This window comes from Camellia sinensis, chromosome 6 (genome assembly GCF_055761805.1).
Source record: "Camellia sinensis isolate YWXY chromosome 6, ASM5576180v1, whole genome shotgun sequence".
NCBI classification, from domain to species: Eukaryota; Viridiplantae; Streptophyta; class Magnoliopsida; order Ericales; family Theaceae; genus Camellia; species Camellia sinensis.
In genome coordinates, this window is record NC_138966.1 from 135,879,702 (window position 1) to 135,899,087 (window position 19,386).

Genomic DNA, 19,386 nt, shown 5'->3' on the forward strand with positions numbered 1-19,386 from the left:
AACAAAAATACCTAATAGAGTAAAATGGTAAAGAAAGCAAATCGAAACCTGTACGGTAGCAGTTTTCTTAAAACAGATTTTCGCCGCCTTATGGGTCGAATGCTTGAGGAATTCTGGCGTTTGTCTCCCAGGATATAACAATCAAAAACCAGCTACGACAAAAGCGCTCTCTATCTAGCTTAGCGAACAAAACCCGTGACAGCACTCTCTCTCTGTGAGAACTTTCTAGCAAACTGACTTATAAAATAGAAGCAAAAATTTCTGTTTTGAGACTAGACAGGAGGGTTTCAATTTATACATGTATAGGGGAGAGAAGAGGAGCCTCCAGCCTTTATGGCTAGTCACTAATGCACCATTAACCTGCCTTTATGGCTGGTCACTAATGCATCATTAACCTCTTCAATATTGCAGGTGTTACAAACATATTATATACACTAATCCCACTACCTCTTTCATGAAGCTAACTTCATAAGGTAATTTTTCATTTAATTCTCAATGGTTTTTTGTTATTCTTTTTGTGGTATAAAGATCTTATTGCAAAGTATCTAGACCCACTTAGACCCAACATAATAGATGGTTGGGCCCACTTTAATATTTAATTAAAGTCACCAAAAATCCATTTTTTCCAATATTATTAGCTTAAATAATGATTTATTCAGATTATATTAACATTATCTAAAAGTTAATAATTTATATATATAATATTATTATATATAATTTGGTATTCTCGTTTTGTCCAAATTCTATCCCCATTTAGCTTCACAATTCTTTCCTAAATGAGTCAAAAATATATTGTCCAAATTTTTTTTAAAAAAAAAAATTCTGATTAGTTCAAGTTCTTCAAGTTGGGCTGGCTCGAATTGCACCCCGTAGTAGTGAGCTCACAAACACAGCGCCAACCCCCTTGAGTTGAAACTATCAATAGAAAAGAATCTCTATCTAATAAAAAATCTTATAAAATCGGTGATGATGTATAACACATAAAGGGCACGAAGGTCCCGCTCAAGCGAGTACAGGAAATAATTGATATACACAATCTTACTCTATAAGCGAAAAGGCTGGTTCCGCGACTCAAACCCGTTATATAGCTAAGTTCATTAATACATACATGAATACATACCCATGTGATTAGATGTTCCAAATCGTTTTCCAAAGCATTTCGATCCTGATCTACATGTTTCATCTTCTCTTGCCATGTTAGAACAACCTCTGTTGTGTCCATGGCTATGCCGGTCTTATGATCATCTTCTTCTTCTTCTCCAGTAGACATCATCACGATGAAGAAGGAAAGAAAATAAAACACCAAGTTATTGCAAGTTTAAAATACAATAGACAGGTAATATATGAGGATGATGAGAAAAGTAGAGCATTATTTATTAACGATGCTTGGAATGATGACTTCTTTATTGAGTAACAGATTAATGTACGTAACCGCTATTAGTTATAACGTAATCTCGAACCATAAAAAGAAAAGTACACCAGTTCCCAGTGAAATCAGGGTTGACAAGAAACGCATAAAAAGCAAAAGCAGTTTGTTAATTGCTTTTTTCATTTTTGTGAATTTTAACTAAAATTTTAGGTTCTATTATTAGGCTACACCGACTTAAGAAGTAAATGAAAAAATAAAATAAAAATCAAACACACACACACACACAAAAACGAAGCTAAAAACTCCTTTTTTTTAATTTTTTTGTGAACTTTTTTATTTTTTATTTTTACTTTTTAAATCGTTCAAGACTATAACAATATGAAAAGTTAAAATTTTAACACAAATCTAAAAAATTATCCCGAATGGTATGTTTAGTTGGAGGATTTGGGGAGAGATTTTAAAATGGAAAGGGAAAAGGTATGTGAAACTAGGTGAAATATAAGTATATTTTATTCTCATTTCATCTACCTTTTCTCTTTCCCTTTTCAAACCCCTTCCCAAATCCCCCAACCAAACACAGCGTAAAGACAATTTTTTATGTATAAAAAAATATTAAAAAAAAAAAACATGATTTTTTAACCGTTGCCCAACAGAGATAGAACCCTACAAATTACAACACGGCATACCTTACCATTTTTTGTCTAAAATTATGATGAATAGACGTTATCAATTGATTTAATTAGATACAAAATGCAAAACATTAAAATCCTAGAATTGTTACAATTGAATTTAAACTATTACTATAATTTGCTCTAAATTTTTATAACGGGCACATTGATTCAAAAATAGGGTTTGATTTCAACTGTTTTCAGCTTTAAATTTTAAGTCAGTTTTTTTAAAAAAATAAAAAATAAAATTATATGGTTCAATCATTTTTGTTGTTAGGAATTTTTTGTGTGTGTATCCTTCTTTTTCAAAAGGTATGTGGCAGTTCCTTTTGCATAAATAGGTCCTCTGACCATCTCCAACATTTCATTAAATCTGGCATCAAATTTAAAATTTGATGAAAAAGTGACTTTTTAGTGCTCCAACGGTTTCACCATATCAATATCAAATTGAGAATTCACCAAACCTTTCACCAAAATGAGAACACGCTCCAAGTTTCACCAAATCACTGTTTGTTACCGTTGGGAGAGACAAACCGGTCAACCAGCCGGTTGACTGGCCGATCGACCATAAAACGGTTCAAACAGTTCAAATAAATAGGTTCAAACAGTTTAAAAAAAAAATTTGCCTTGCCGGTCGACTAACCGGTTGTCCCGGAAAAAGTTCAGACGGTTCAAAAAAAAGGTTCAAACAATTCAAAAAATAATAATAATAATTTTGCCTTCACCAGTCGACTGGTCAGTCGACCAACCGGTTGTCCCGGCGCAGATTTGATGAAAATGAACCATTGGAGCACTCGGTATCAGATTGAGAAAAAAGTCATTTTTTTACTCAGATTTGATGAAAATTTTGGTGAACCATTGGAGATGCTCTTAAATAACAAAAATACACCATATGGTATACATTCACGATTGTGATCACATTATCTTGTACTAGTATTTTCATACGTGTGCAATTTAAAAAAGTAAGAATAAAAATAAATGAAAAAAAATTAACAATATAATATGGAAAATAGTTTGTAGCTCGAAATATATTCCCCCGAATGGCTCGATTTTTGAAAACGACGTCGTTTTCAAAAAGATTTTTTTTTTTTTTTTCTTCTTTCCCTTCCACTTCTCGTTTCTCTCTTGAATCAAACCCAGAGAGAAATAGAGAAGGAAGAAGAGAGGAAGAGGAGGGTAATGGCAGTGATGGAGATGAAGATATGTTGTTGATGGCGATGGTGATGATGTTGTTGTTGATGAAGATGTTCGCCGATGAAGATGTTCACCACCTCCAATCTCTGATTCTGCCTTCGATCTTTGATTTCCGCCTTCGATTTGTGTATGAGGATGTTATGTTGAAATTGTTTTTCAAATTTTTACATTTTTTTTTATTGATCTCTATTTTGATTTTTACATTTTTTTGGGCCCTCTGTGCTGTGTATCTGTGCTGTGTTGATGATGATGTGTTGGGGTTGGTTTGATTTTTGGTTGACGATGAAGATGATCTCTCTTTCTTTCTCTACTCTGCTCCTTTCATTTTCTCTTCTTTCTTTCTTCTTCTTCATCTTCTTCTTCTTTGTTCCTCTTCTTCTGCGTTATTGAAAAAAATAAAAAAATCAAAATCAAAACGACGAAACGACATCATTTTGAATTCGGGGGATTCGGGGAAGGGAAGATTCGAGCTACGTAGCATAACTGAATATAATATATATGTAATATAATAGTTTTATTACCTTAAACACATGGTTGTGAATTCAAGCCTTGTGCTCCTCTTTGCATGAAGGAAATCAAATGCTTCATAGCACCAATTGATGCCTTTGCTTGAGGGCTTGGATTCTCTTCAGTTAGATTTCCTAACTGGAGGGTGTTGTTGGGCATGCAGAGGCCCAACAACTCTTTCCAAGTCTCTCCTTTTGCTTAATATAACAACATGTGTATAATTCAATACAGAAAAAAATAAATAATATAGAAATTAATATTATAATATGTATGTTACTTATCTAATAAGAGTTTCTTCATGAAATTCAAGATTTTGGATTTAAACCCTGTTATTCTCTTTGTATAACTTTTTATTTTGGAAAAAGCTTAGACTCCCAAATGTGTGTGATTGGTTCATGTGTGTTTCCGTGTTTTTCTCTCTCTCTCTCTCTCTCTCTCACTGAGGATGATGTGGGAGTTGTAGGGTCTGTCTCAATCATTGCTCTAGGATGAAAAATGTCACATGGCATGAGGGCTTTAGACACCAAATCCAATTTTCACTTAATAATAATATAGAAAGATGGATAGGATAGATACTATTATATTATGTATAACAAAGGCTCAAGTTAATATGTTAGAAACCTTTGTTTATATGTATACTTAGAGTACCCCTCATCATTTTTCAAAAATTCACTCATAATTCTATAGAAATTAATATTATAATATGTATGTTACTTATCTAATAAGAGTTTCTTCATGAAATTCAAGATTTTGGATTTAAACCCTGTTATTCTCTTTGTACAACTTTTTATTTTGGAAAAAGCTTAGACTCCCAAATGTGTGTGATTGGTTCATGTGTGTTTCCGTGTTTTTCTCTCTCTCTCTCTCTCTCTCACTGAGGATGATGTGGGAGTTGTAGGGTCTGTCTCAATCATTGCTCTAGGATGAAAAATGTCACATGGCATGAGGGCTTTAGACACCAAATCCAATTTTCACTTAATAATAATATAGAAAGATGGATAGGATAGATACTATTATATTATGTATAACAAAGGTTCAAGTTAATATGTTAGAAACCTTTGTTTATATGTATACTTAGAGTACCCCTCATCATTTTTCAAAAATTCACTCATAATTCTATAATTACTAACCACTTAGATTTTGATTTTGAATTTCAAATTTCACTAACTTTTCTCTTATTCTTGCTCTTCTTTTTTTTTTTTTCTAAATTTTTAACGAATGATCGACTTGTTAATTCAGTGGCATGAATAATCCCTTATTGTTTCCCATGTCGAGTATTCTTTTATTTCAACTTAATTTAAAATTTTAATGTAATTTTATAATATCTTTAATTTAATTTATTTTTTTAATAAAAAATTTTAAAACTTTTATTTCACAACTCCAAATAGACAATTACATTTAATAAAAATTTTTAATTTATTTATTTATTGAGTACACAAAAGTACACCCACCTGTTTCATAAAAAAAAATATTAGAGATTTCAAAATTTTTATCAAATATCTTTTATATATATATCTATATATATATATATATATATATATATGAACCTTACATTTACATAAGACTCATCTCATATAAAATATTTAGTAAAATTTTTAATATTTCTAACCTTAATCGTTTCATAATAATGTCCATACAAAAAATGTTACTCCCCCTGCGGGTAAAATTTTACGATTCACACAACACAAAAGAATGTGTACCAGTCTTTCCCATAATAAATATATAGATAAAATTGTGATTAATAAGCAAACCTGCAAATCCCCCTACAGCCAACCACTCCATCATCATCAACAACATAATCATGCTTATGACCATCCCAACAACATCATCATCATCCTTCCTTCCTTACCAGTGCCACCATGTGAAGCCAAAACCAGGTGGAGTATTATTACCTGCTTTCACTGCTACATCATCTTCATCGTCATCTTCAAACTCCACAACTACTACTACTACTTCTCCTCCTCATTTCAATACTGTAAAAATCATATCAACAAGAAGAAGAAGAAGAAGAAGAAGAAGGTGGGCCGTGTCGTCCTCCTCGTCGTCAGGCAATCAGACGCTGGGAATCGCGCCAACAACCACCCTATCATCTCCGCCGGCCTCGGCATCGGAAATTGTGAAGAAATTCTATGAGGGGATCAACGGCCACGATCTGGCCTCGGTGGAGGACCTCATTGCCGACAACTGCGTCTACGAAGACCTTATTTTCCCTCAACCATTCGTTGGTCGCAAGGCAATCATTCAAACCTCCCCCCTCTCTCTCTCAACCTACATGATTAATTTTAATTATTTATTTTTATTTATCCCGAATTTACGATTTAGTGGTTTTGATTGAATTTGTATAGCGTGAGTCTATGTGAAAAATGAATCTGAACTAGAAGATGATAATTTTGGATAAATTCGGTATAGATAATGGTGGATTTGTAGTATTACTCTTAATTAACAGGCCCTATTCTCCCCAAATTCAACCCAAGAATTAACAGTAGGCTGTAGATGTCATTTTGCAGCTCAGTGTACAACTGCTTCTAAGAATTTGGGACAACTTTGTCTTTTAGATATGTTGATGATAGGAGTGCCACCCCAACCCAATCAACTTAAAAGCGCAATTTTTTTAAAACTTGGTTAACATATTTTTGAATTCTGTTCTAGCTTAGCTTGGTAGAATTCAAATGGCTGAATTAAATTAGAGCTGGGCTTTAATACATACATTAAGCTATCCTGTATTCATAAATATATAAAATGACAAAGACAATCACAGTGGCATATCGGTTCCTCAATTCTCATATCTCTCATTTCTGTCTGTCTCATTATGTAAATTACTTGTTTTGATGTTATTAATGATTTTATCAAAAAAATATCAGTAGTCTTAATTAACTTTAACAAATTAATCAGCCTAGTTGGGTAATTCAAGCATCTAGCGTCTAGCCCGAGTTCAATTTATTATGCTCAGGTCAAACTTTAATAGACAAGATTTGTTCATAAGTCAGCCATGGCCAAATAACTCGAGTTGCACCTGGGCAATCTCAACCAGCCAGAACCAGCACAAGTTATAGAGGAGTTTGGGTAATTCATTGTTTTTCAGTCTTTCCTTCTAAAAGAGTTATTTGTGGGGCTTCAACTGTTATGCAGGCAATCCTAGAATTCTTCCAGAAGTTCATTGATTCAATTAGCACAGATTTGCAGTTTGTCATTGATGACATATCTGACAAGGATACCTCAGTAGTTGGGGTTACGTGGCACTTGGGTATTTGTTTTGTTTTTTTTAAATTTTCTATTCTGCCCATCTCATGAATATTATTTAGTTACACATTGAAACAAACTGATAATTGGATTCATGATGACAGAGTGGAAGGGAAAGGCTTTTCCTTTTAGCAAAGGGTGCAGCTTTTACCGGCTTGATGTGCTAAATGGAAAGAAGCAAATAATGTAAGTGAAACCTTATATTCTAAAATAAAAGGATACTCTTTAAGAGAATATGCACTTTTTCTGTATCTTTCTTGTGATGCATTTGCCATGCCTAGAGTTATTTTGAATCGTCAAAACTATTTAGGGTGGATCGTGGGGTTAAGAACCCCAAATTTTTTCTTTTACTTTTTTTCTTGAGTGTCACATAATTTTGAATCATCGAAACTAATGATCTAAGATATCACATAATTTTGTAGTTTAGTTGATTTTTTTTCCTCTCCATAGTTTTCAGAGGGGTCTTATATGCAATTAGGACATTTTTCTTGCAGATGTCATTCTTGTAGAATTGGTGCATATGGAAATTTAATGGATGACTTCCAATGGCTTTTGTGACTCATACCTCTAGGATCGCATCCTTTACTTTCCCTTAGTTTTCTTTACTAAATATCAAGTACGACACACAAATTTAGGACATTTTTCTGTTTGAAGGCGTGACTAAGTGCCAGCTAATATAAAAAACCACACACAAAAAAGAAAAATGTGAAATTATAAAGCTCAAAGCTCAGAATTTAAGTGCTTTATTAATCAGCAACAAAAGTAATATATTAACAAAAAGTCAAATTATACAATAGGGGAGGGGGACAAGAAGGCCACCAACTAAACAAAAACCCGAAACAAATTACAAATCACACACAACTTACATTCCTTTCCAAACTTTTAGAGGGAAAGAGCAGTATGTGCTTATTAAGAGATCACATCAGATAGATGTTTAATCAGATCGTTCTACAAATGGGCCTGTTACTAGCAAGTGTGAGTACTAATCTCTAGTGTTTTGTTTGGGGCTCATACTTTCTAGAATTTCTTCTACATTTTCATTCAGTTTTCATTTCAATCTAATATTCGATTTTGTTTCCCAAAGGTTTGACTTAAGTGAACCCCCAATTAGGATTTGTGATTTATGTGAATTGCATTGCTAGTTTATTTCAATTTTTCTACCAAGAGTTGTTTCCAGAGATAGCAACTTCCTTTCTTCCTTTCATCAAGCTATCGATCTTATCTTGTAATCACCCTAAAATCTATAGAATCTTTCGGTGACAATCTTGGAAATGCTAACGAGACACTTGTAGATATATGTATGTATTCATTTTGAGCTCATTCACATATTTTTTTATAGTTTTTCCCTCGTAATTTTGTTTTACCTATTTAAATTGGATCTACTACTGCTTTTTTTTTCAACATATTGTTCTTTCGCAGTTTGAAATATTTTCATATTATTTGGAGATTAATCACAACTTTTAAAAACAGTTATGGGCGAGACTCTGTTGAACCTGCGATCAAACCTGGGGAGATGGCTTTGGTATGTACCATTGCTTTGATTCATGACATTAATCTGTACAAATCCCGTATGCATATATATACAACACAACAGCATCTATACACATAAATTGTAAGCATTAATACTTTAGTTTGATATATCCATACATCAATTTTACCAGTCTTCAATTCGAACACGTTTTCACCTTCTTTTTTATTTTATTTTATGGCAACAGCTTCCAAGTTTTGATCTTCCTTGATTTGTAGGTTGCCATCAGAGGTGTCGCATGGCTGCTGCAACGGTTTCCACAGCTAGCAGACCAGTTATGACCGAAAGTATGTGAAAAGTGAGATTTATCGACAATTTGCTATTGTATAGATTATCATAAATCTGTGCTCTTACTAAATCAATGTGTCATTGATCCAAATTGGAGGGTAATACTGGATATACTTTGAAGCATGATTGTTGTAATACTATTGTTACGGGAGTTTCTTGCCTATGGGATATGTGGACTGTGTTACCATACTCTTGTAAATGTAGCGTCTTTTAGAAAAATACTATTCATACAAAATTTGTCATTCAAATTATGTAAAGATAACATTTTTGTGATTAAATGATATTTTAATAGGCACCATGCTTTAAAATGATAACTTTTAATGCAGTCACATTATTCTTTATACAAATTATTTTTTTTTTTTTCTGTTTTGTTTTCATTGTCGTCCGCAACCAAAATAAAGGATGAAAGTAACAATGTTTCCTACAAGTCCATGGCACTATATATGCCATTGATTTTTGTGTGTGGGCACGCGAGAGCTTGTCAATGTCAATTGTGACATGCATTATCAAGTTGCCTTATTCAGTGCAATCACAAAAGGTGTTGTTTTTCAGATGTATGGCTAAGGCCTAGCAACTTTTGCCAAGAGAATAAATTCGATCAATTTTGGTTCGATAATTTCACTCCCACTTGGTGTGAAAAGCGTGCCACAAAAAGGTGGGACTACAGGGGGAGAGGGAGCAGACACTAATTAAAGCATAATCAAACGAAGTCCAAAACACTGAAGTGATGACATCCCCAAGGAGTAAATCACAATTGAGATATTTGCATGCTTTAGTTGAAAGTCATTAGACAGACACTCACTCCGTCCTACAAAATTTTTCTTCATTCATGTCCACACCCAACTAATACAACAATAACTTCGAAATTATCTCCCTATTTCGATGTTAAATGCACTCATTAAAAAAAAATGATAATACACATTGATGTTAAAGTCGTGATGATACACAACCAAAATTCTTTTCCTCTTTTTTCTGCGTGATGCTGCCTCAACAAGAATGAATAACATTCATGAACCAGGAGATGCTGCAAAAATCTGGTAGCGCCTATTTTCAATGAACTGCTGCCGAAATTGCTCAAACTTTCCTTCCTTGATTGCTTGTCTAATTGCGCGAAAGAACCCCAGATAATGGTGTGTGTTATGGCTGAAAATAAACACATAACGGTACATATGAAATACACACAACAATCAAATCCACAACCACCACAATAAAGTGTGGGAGAATTTGTACATTTCTAGCAGAATTTGAGCCAACATTTCATGAACATTGAGCAGGTGATTAATGTATGCTTTTGTATGATTCTGGCATGCGTAACAGCTACAACCATCAACAATAGGGGATATATCTTTCCTGTCAAACATTTAAAAACAAAAAAAACAAAAACAAAGAAGAAGGTGGACCAGATAGGTTAATAGTTGATAAAGTGGACTTTCCAATCATCCATACAAATGCCATATTCAGTTGGTGTGGATGTCATAACAAACAACAAATAGGTTAATTGTTGATAAGAAGATCTGTAGTCTGTACTATATACGACAGTTGATAAGTTTTGCGGCTTCTTATGAACTTCATTAAAAAAATTCAACAAGCTTCGTTACAATTTCAAAAGTTGTCAAATGATTTTAAAACTTTAACATTTCACGAAAATATCAAAAGGCTTTGAAATTTCTATATTTCACTGAAAATAGTGAAGCAAGAACCAAAAAGCCTACTTCCAGTCTCTAAAGAAAATTTTCATTTCAATTCAGGTTCCAACTAAAATTCCAAACCTTGAGAGATCTTTACCTGTAAACTGTTGCTTTCAGATTGATCTTTGTTTGGTCACCTCCAATAGCACTTGGCTGAGAATCAGATACATTTCTCTCAATTTGATCAAACGGAAAGATAAGCGCAAAACCTCCAATTGTAAGATCGTAGATATACCTATAAAGCAGTCACAAAGCGTTTTAACTTCTAGCAAGAAAGACACACAAGAGAAACTTGTAAACAATCATGCTGAAGAAAGCTACATACGTAGAGTCAAAAAGATCAACTCCTGAAGCAATGCCCTGCAAGACCTCCTCTACAAAATGAAAAGACAAATATAGTTTTGCAACAAAAGATATCCACAAATCTAAAAAATGAACAACAAATATTTTCAAGAGCCGACTTGCGAAATTGTCCGTCCCCTAGAACTAAATGCAATTTAGACGGTCCAAGTAAACAGAATTAAAATCAAGCCAAAGTACTAGAACAAAACGTTGGATTTTTGTAGGGGTGGTCTGTGAGACTTACCCTTACAAAATTATTTTTCTTTCAGACCATAAAAGGTTATTATAAGAAAATCATTCTTGGTGAAATGAAAAATCTAATAACTACAAATAGTAACAAAAGTAAGCATGATACCTGGAAGCCCAAGGCCACAAATCTGCCGTGGCTTTTGCTCGGGTAAATTATCCTGAGATCAGATCCCATACACTATCAGAAAAAAAGATTGAATTTTCAAACCTCTTCATGAGACAGATCCTTTCATTTGTTGAAATACTATTATGAACTCAAATAACACTAGCAGCCTTTCTTTAGGATTTTTAGTATACCTTCTACACCTTCTACATTAACACCCTCCACAAGTAGAGGATGTTGATCCTAAGCCTAGAATTTAGCTTGTCACTCCCCAATTTATAGGTGCATGGTAGGTGCATAGCTTTGGCTACTACTAAACATCACAACATCTGATTCTATCACCAAACATATAATGCAATCGAAGTGGAATATCCACAAGGTCCTAGCTAGGGATGGCAATGGATAACCTACCCTGTGGGTATCCATGGAGACCCAACCCAAATACATGGGTTTTCTCCTCTTTTTCTTATCGATTGGGTAGGGTAGGTGATATTCTTTAAATATCCACAGGGGATGGGTTGGGGATGGGTACCCACTAATTTCCCCATATGTTTTTTTTTTTTTTTTTTTTTTTTTTTTTTTTTTTTTTTTTAAGATTCACAACTAAAACTAAATATACATTCAATCTTTTTTCTTTTATTTATTTATTTATTTTTTCAGGTTCACAACCAATTTTTTTTTTTTTTTTTTTTTTTTTTTTTTTTTTTTAAAGATCCACAACCAAAGCTAAATATACCTCCAATCTTTTTTTTTTTTTTTTTTTAAGGTTCACAACCATTTTTTTTTTAAATTTTTAAAATTCACAACCAAAGCTAAATATACATTTAATCTTTTTTCTTTTTTTAATTTTTTTTTAAGGTTCACAACTAATTTTTTTTTTTTTAAAGATTCACAATCAAAGCTAAATATACATTTAATTTTTTTTTTTTTTTTTTTTTAAGGTTCACAACCATTTATTATTTTTTTTTTTAAAGATTCACAACCAAAGCTATACATTCAATCTTATTTTATTTTATTTGGCTCAACAATAAAATCAAATACACATTAATTAACATTGTCGCATTATTCTTGTCAAATTTTATGCATATCTAGAATTTTTTAAATTTATTTAAAAAAAATTAAGGACACTGTCTAGTGTAGATTTCGGTTTGCTTTTCTATGTTATTTTATTTTGTTGTGTATTGTAATTTTCAGAATGGTTTGCTCGTTCTGAAATTTCAATTAACGAGTATGAATCTATTTGTTTTATGTTATCACACAATTTATACAACATATATATATATATATATATATAAATGTATTTGAAAATAAGAAAATTGTAGAGAATCAAAACAAGCATGAGTTGTGATTGGTTAGAAATGATGGGTACATAGATTTATTTGCTAGAAAAACAAAAAGGGGATACAAAGTCATACTAAATAATTTTTTTTTAAATTAAAAGAATTTTTTTTAGTTATGAACAGATTTAACTGAAGTCAGCTTGTTTCCCAATGTTATGCTTCATTTATTTAGATAGAAAATATTTTTTAATGAAAAATATTTTTTATAAAAAAAATTCAAAATATATTTTTTATATTTGGTGGTGGTGGTGATGGAACGAAGGTGAAAGTAGAAATTGTTACATAGTGGTGGGGTGATGGCGGCAGTGATGATGGTAGTGGCTATGGTGATGGTAGTGTGACAGTGAAAGTGAGAATAGTGGTGATGGTGTTGTGAAATTAGATTTTGGATAAATTAAAATGAATTGTTCAAATTTGCTAAGAGAAAGATGGTTTAATGTCTAAATTGTCCGTGGCTAACAATTCCTTGTTTATGCCCTGATGCAATTTAATATGAGTCTTATAACACTTTCTTCAAATAAACTTTTTGATTGTCTCAAAATTATATATTTGATTATTATAAAACAAACTTTTTAATTAATTAATTAATGTGTATTTGATTTTGTTGTTGAACCAAATAAAATAAAATAAGATTGAATGTGTATTTAGCTTTTGTTGTGAACCTTAAAAAAATAAAAAAATAAGTTGTTAACATTAAATATATTAAAAAAGAAAGAAAAAAGATTGAAGGCATATTTAGCTAAAACCTTTATAAAAAAAGACAAAAGAAAAACAAGAAGGTTGTTAACATTAAATATATTAAAAAAGAAAGAAAAAAGATTGAAGGTATATTTAACTTTTGTTGTGAACCTTAAAAAAAAAGAAAAAAAAAATTGTTAACATTAAATATATTAAAAAAGAAAGAAAAAAGATTGAAGGTATATTTAACTTTTGTTGTGAACCTTAAAATAAATAAATAAATAAATAAATAAATAATAAATAAATAAAAATTGTTAACATTAAATATATTAAAAAAGAAAGAAAAAAGATTGGAGGTATATTTAACTTTTGTTGTGAACCTTAAAAAAAAAAAAAATAAATAAATAAAAAAATTTGTTAACATTAAATATATTTAAAAAGAAAGAAAAAAGATTGAAAGTATATTTAATTTTTGTTGTGAACCTTAAAAAAAAAAAAAAAAAAAAAAAAAAAAAAGAAAAAGAAAAGGAAAAGTGGTTGTTAACATTAAATATAAAAAATAAAAATGGGGATTAAAGTGGGTTGGGGAAAATCCATACCCATTAAAAAATGGGGAGGGTGGTACCCATGGGGAATGGGGAATGGGGAAAATTTATTATAGGGGAATGGGGATGGGGAATTAATATCCACCCCATTGCCCCCCATTGCCATTCCTAGTCCTAGCCTGCAATCTTGCTTAAAAATTAAGTTATTGTCTTAATAGTAGAGCTTTTATTCTTAGCTCTACCTGTCACATTTCTTTTATCATCTCTGTTGGATAGCTTGATATAGATTGTTGGACTTATTTCCGAACAGCTTAAGCTTTTGGGCTAAGTGGTGATTTAACATGGTATTACAGTCCAGGTGGAGAAATTCTTGGGCTCAAATCTCTTCATTTGCATTTACTCTCCGTTTGCGTTATGCTTCTCTCTATGTATGTTTGTTTGAATCTCCACATGCAAGAGGGGCTTGCACGTGAGAAAGGGAGTTGGATTGCTTGATATAAATTGTTGGGTCCGTTTCCTAACTACTTAAGCTTTTGGGATTAATGGTGATTTAACAATCTCAAAGCATGTAACTACTATAGGTATCTAAACGTTAGATAATTCAATCATTTGATTAGCTTCTCCTAATTTTTTTAGAAAGGTGCAGTATTCTTCATCGTGGACATTTCCTAAATACTTAAGCTTGTTGGATTGCTTGATATAAATTGTTGGGTCCGTTTCCTAACTACTTAAGCTTTTGGGATTAATGGTGATTTAACAATCTCAAAGCATGTAACTACTATAGGTATCTAAACGTTACATAATTCAATGATTTGAGTAGCTTCTCTGTATTTTTTTAGAAAGGTGCAGTATTCTTCAACGTGGACATTTCCTAAATAGAACACTACTTCTCTGTTATAAAGTGATGCAACAGAATCATACCGTTACAGCATTAAGCAGAGGAGAGCGCTCATCCATGCTCTCTCCAAGCCCAAATCCCCCAAGCCAGTAACCTGCATACAACGTTATATATTTACTTTAAGAAGATATAGATAACAGAATGGATGCCAAGTTGAAATTAATTACCAATACAAGCATAAAATCACGGTCTTCGAATAAGAACTCAAATGACAACAGTCCAATAGATAATTTTTGAAATCGGTGAAAAGGCAAGATGCACAAAGGTAGAACTTTACTGGTCTCCACCAGGTTCAAATCATAGAGTGCCTTTTTTTCTTTTCTGTTTTTGATGGAGGCTTTATACAAGAGAAGTGGGTGATATCAAGAAGTGGGTGGCCTCTTGTCTTTTTTGATTTCTGAAATTAAGTGGGAGGACATTACCTGAGTTTGAGAGGAATGGCCAAATGGCATAATGCTTTGTGAGGAATGAATTGACTGGGACTAATTCTATATAAAAAAATATGCACCAGAGTGGGGGCAAGGAAGCAGAATAGAAATCAAATTCCTATTTCACCCCTTCCAACTCTCTTAACAAATTAATGAAGCCTTAAGCTTATCAGTTAGATGGAAAAAAATAAATTAAAGAGAAAAAAGAAAAAGATGAGAGGAGAATGTATGGCTGAATAAAATATTCAAAATTAGAGTTCTCTCTCTTACTGCATGTGTTTATATCCAATAATGTACAAAGTACAAAAGAACCCTTATAGCAACCTGATACATTTCGCTTTGCTACTTCCTGAGCACATCGTCGGCGTTCTTCCACACTAGAGCCTCCAACAATGGCTCCAAAAACAGCTCCACCTGTCTATACTTCAGTGATTAATACATGGACAATGTCAACCAATTAAAATATTATGGCATATGACATATTATGTCACAATTGTTGTATCATGTTTCATGGACACTTTTTGAGGCATCAAACACATTTAAAAATTAGGAAAATAGTAAGAAAAATATTTATAAAATGCAAAACAAAACTTAGAAAAAAATAATCTTCATTCACCTTGTTTGGTTTTGAGTTTTCAAAAACAGTTTTATGAGTTTTAAATTCGTATTTTTGTATTTTTAATGATTTTTTTTTAATTTTTTAATCAAAATTTTTAAATTTTTAGATCCACTTAATCTTAATATACTTAAAAAGTAAAAAATTTGTACAAAAATCTTCAAAAAATTCATTGAATACAACAAAATACAAAAATGTAAAGAATTTTTGTTTTTGTTTGTTTGTTTTGTTTTGTTTTTGTTTTTGTTTTTTTTTTTTTTTTTGTATTTGGTGACTTTTTTAAACTTTTTTTTCACAAATATTATTATACTTTTTAAGCATATTTAGATTAAGTGTATTTAAAAAATAAAAAAAAAATATGTAAAATATTTTTAAAAATTCACTAAAAATAAAAAATAAAAAAACATGGAAAACAAAAAAACTCAATTTTCTGAAAAGTGAATTCAATTTTTGGAACCAAACATGGTGAGGGTTCAAAAATTTATATCTCTAAACCTACCATTACAGTTAGGATATTAATTCTACAATATGAGATTCCATTCCATTTGCTAAAAGAAGAACGGATAATACTCTTTCATACAAACTATAGAACAAAAACGTTGATGTTTACATTTACAACATTCACAAAAAAGGGAAAGTGATGGGAAATGAAGAGCAAGAAGACAAAGAAGAAACAAAAAAAATTGTACAGCAAAAGTTATGCAATATTTTATGTTCCTGTTTTTAAAAAGCATACAACATCACTTCCCTATTTTGTTACCATATCACTTAGATTCAAGTTCTAACATAACAACTTTTTAAGATTTTTTTGAAAAGGGAATATATATAAATCCCTCTAATGTCAAATTTCCAAGAACATTCCAACTTATGGCCAAAAAAATACACAATGGTGCCCTCATATTTAGGAAAGATAATTGTCACGACTTGCTAAGTTGCATGCACAAAATCTCCACCAAAAGAGGGTTGAAGGAAAGGAGGCTAATGAAAGATTCTAGAACCTCCCAGAAGGTTTGGGAGAATGCAATAATATTGTACACCATTCTAGAACTTCTATGAAATATTATAGAATTAACTCTAGATAGTTCTAGGAAGGTTGTGAAAGGCTCTTAGATGATTCCATACGCAACATTAATTGTACATTCTAGATTGTTCCTAGGAAGGCGAAGTTGGTTATATAAGGGGAAGGCCTCATTCGGCCAAACCATCAAAGGGGAGTGTAATATAAGGAAGAGTAACCCAAGTGAATACAAGCAAAGCATTCTCTAAGAGCTTCTCTCTAGAAAATGTTTCTTACTTGTGTGTGTAAATCTTTCCTGGCTCTTTTCCAAGTAGGCTGACTTAGATGCAAAAGGAAAGGAATTGAGTTGGTTTAAATTTAAAGGTGATAGGTTGCTATAAATACAAATGTTATGTTATTCAGTGGACAACAATTAACTACAGGTTTTCTTCTACCTTATTAAGGCAAACTTTATTAAACTTCTTTCAACTAAACTCACCACAAAGTCAATTTTTACCCAACTTTATTTTAAGTTTTGGTTCCTATGACTCTAGTATTTTGTTGGTTTTTTAGCTAAACTCAAAAAATGTATTTTGCTAAAACATGGATGTCAACTAATGAAACTAGTTAGAAATATAAGATGGAGAGTGTTTACCGAGCTTAATGCAATGCATTCATCAAGCCATCTCACAGTTCGGTCTACCGAGTTTTTGTTCCTCTTTATAGAGACCCATGCAGGCACTTCATCAGCTAAAGTGGCCCACAAATTTGGCTTCATAGAAGAAATCATTTTCATATATTCTAATGATTTTATCTGCAGACATTTAAAGATTTTGAATAATCAAGCAAATTATTCCTAATAGAAAAAAGAATAAGTAAGAAAAAAATTAATGGAATAGAGAAAAAATTTACTAGAATTACCAAAAGACGACCACAAGGAGTTTCAAAAGATGCTCCGATTTTGTTGGTGCCATTGCATTCTGGAAGACATACAATAGAATCTCTTGGCACAGCTGCAAATCCATATTCATGCAAACCAAGCATCTGGTGTAACCCTCCACAATTTGACATTGTTTCTGGTGTAAGGCCCTCTAGGCTACAAACAATGAAAATATACGAATCTTATTTTTTTCAAGTTTATATATGAATTTTTTTTATACCATAAGTTGATATATGAATCTTATTTTTTTCAAGTTCAAATTTTAACTACTCATTTTACTTAAATCGTTTGCAATTAGGGTGGCGGTGAGGTTTCTTAGAAGTTTAAAATGATTTTATGTTATTGATAACATTGTTAGGTACACTCAAACCAAATAAATTTTTTGCACCAAAAAGAGTGAATGACTTGGTTTTTTCATGTACAATTTGAAATTGAGACAAATTAACACTTACAAGTGTTTGGGTGCTTGCAGACACATATGTAAAGTAAAGTTGATTTAACTATTTTCTTTTTTTTTCTTTTTTTTTTGCAAGAGTCCAACTAACCATACATATTAGCAATACAACACCAATTAACCCAGTTGGATAGATTTAACTATTCAAGTCAGTGAAACAAAATCACAAACAACTTGTGTGCAATTTGCAAGTACTAAAAAAAAAGGTGTGAGAAAGTTGAAATACTTACAAGTGAAGAGGGCTAAACTGGAGGATGTGGGAATCAGGAGAAGGGAGGGAGGGGAGGAGATCTGGGGAGATGAAAGCTGGGAGGCCTTTACGAGTAGAGAGGAGGAGAGCCGGTGTCTCTATGGCTATTTCGCAGCTGCTGCCCCCAACTATCTGTAAAATACCAGACCTTGCTCTTCCCTTGCTCCATGCCTTTATCGTAAACTTCATCCCTCTTCTTTTTCTTTTTCCCTCTCTCTCTCTCCCTAACCAGCTCCGTCGTCGCCGTCCCGCCTCGGTTTTCTCTCCAATTACATGCTACGCGTCCTTACGTTTGTGAACTTCCCCTTTTTTTTTCTTTTTTTCTTTTTTTTGTTGGTAAATTACAATCCTAGGTCCGTTTGACAAGTTAAGCTGGGGAAATAGGCAATATGACAAACACCGAATTACATTATTCTCTTTATTATCTATTTTTTTATACAATCTTTTTTTTTTATTATAAAAAATCAAAAATCAATGATTAATTAAAATAATTAATTCCCAAACACCTTTTTACACCTCGCTTGTTCGTTGACTTTTTGGCTAATCAAAACAATCAATTACAACACTTTCTTTATTTTTTTACAAATTTTAAAAATTAATTAAACTAGTCACTTCCCAAATTCAAACACCTGTGTTTAAATTTTTTAAGATAATTTTAATTTCTTTTGTGTTTTGTTATCTTTATATTTCAGATAAAAAAATATATATATTTTTTAAATACATCTAATCTAAGGCTTTGATAACATCAAGTTTTAATTTAAAAGTCATTACAAAAAAACTCAAATATATATTTTTTTTTTCCCACATTTTTCATATAAAAAAAATTACTAATTTTTAAGGAGAATTTATTAGGAAATCTTTTTCAAGTATTTGTATACCAATTAATTCATAAAATATTTTTGTTCCAATAATTCTTATTATTTAGACATTTAAGTCTCGTTTGACAACTACATGTTTTAGCCAAAAAATCAAAAAGTCACTATAAATTGTCACATAATTTTCTCTACTTTTCTACTCATCTTTTTATAAAAAGTAAAAAAATTACTAAAATAATTTGTTCCCAA

General features: G+C 31.7%; 2 protein-coding genes across 6 annotated transcripts; one reads left to right on the top strand and one right to left on the bottom strand.

The window, feature by feature from the left end:
• The first annotated feature begins 5,371 nt into the window (after positions 1-5,371).
• On the top strand, positions 5,372-9,108 carry LOC114266887 (Nuclear transport factor 2 (NTF2) family protein). Of its 4 annotated transcripts, none has more exons than XM_082872632.1 (5): positions 5,372-5,971; positions 6,868-6,982; positions 7,083-7,164; positions 8,449-8,500; positions 8,725-9,108. In XM_082872632.1, the coding sequence occupies exons 1-5, from the start codon at positions 5,540-5,542 to the stop codon at positions 8,785-8,787; spliced, it is 744 nt and encodes a 247-aa protein (XP_082728758.1). In that variant the 5' UTR covers positions 5,372-5,539; the 3' UTR covers positions 8,788-9,108. The 4 variants fall into 4 exon arrangements, with proteins under 4 accessions (XP_082728758.1, XP_082728755.1, XP_082728756.1 ...); XM_082872629.1 differs by having other exon boundaries at positions 5,423-5,971; positions 8,398-8,590; XM_082872630.1 differs by having other exon boundaries at positions 5,424-5,971; positions 8,398-8,500.
• Positions 9,109-9,522: 414 nt separating this feature from the next.
• LOC114266886 (uncharacterized) lies at positions 9,523-18,713 on the bottom strand. Of its 2 annotated transcripts, XM_028207831.2 has the most exons (10): positions 18,303-18,713; positions 17,600-17,774; positions 17,334-17,492; positions 15,390-15,483; positions 14,661-14,731; positions 11,180-11,231; positions 10,808-10,856; positions 10,580-10,717; positions 10,025-10,144; positions 9,523-9,937 (listed from the first exon to the last, which is right to left on the bottom strand). In XM_028207831.2, the coding sequence occupies exons 1-10, from the start codon at positions 18,509-18,511 to the stop codon at positions 9,802-9,804; spliced, it is 1,203 nt and encodes a 400-aa protein (XP_028063632.2). In that variant the 5' UTR covers positions 18,512-18,713; the 3' UTR covers positions 9,523-9,801. The 2 variants fall into 2 exon arrangements, with proteins under 2 accessions (XP_028063632.2, XP_028063633.2); XM_028207832.2 differs by lacking the exon at positions 10,025-10,144.
• Between the last annotated feature and the right edge of the window lie 673 nt (positions 18,714-19,386).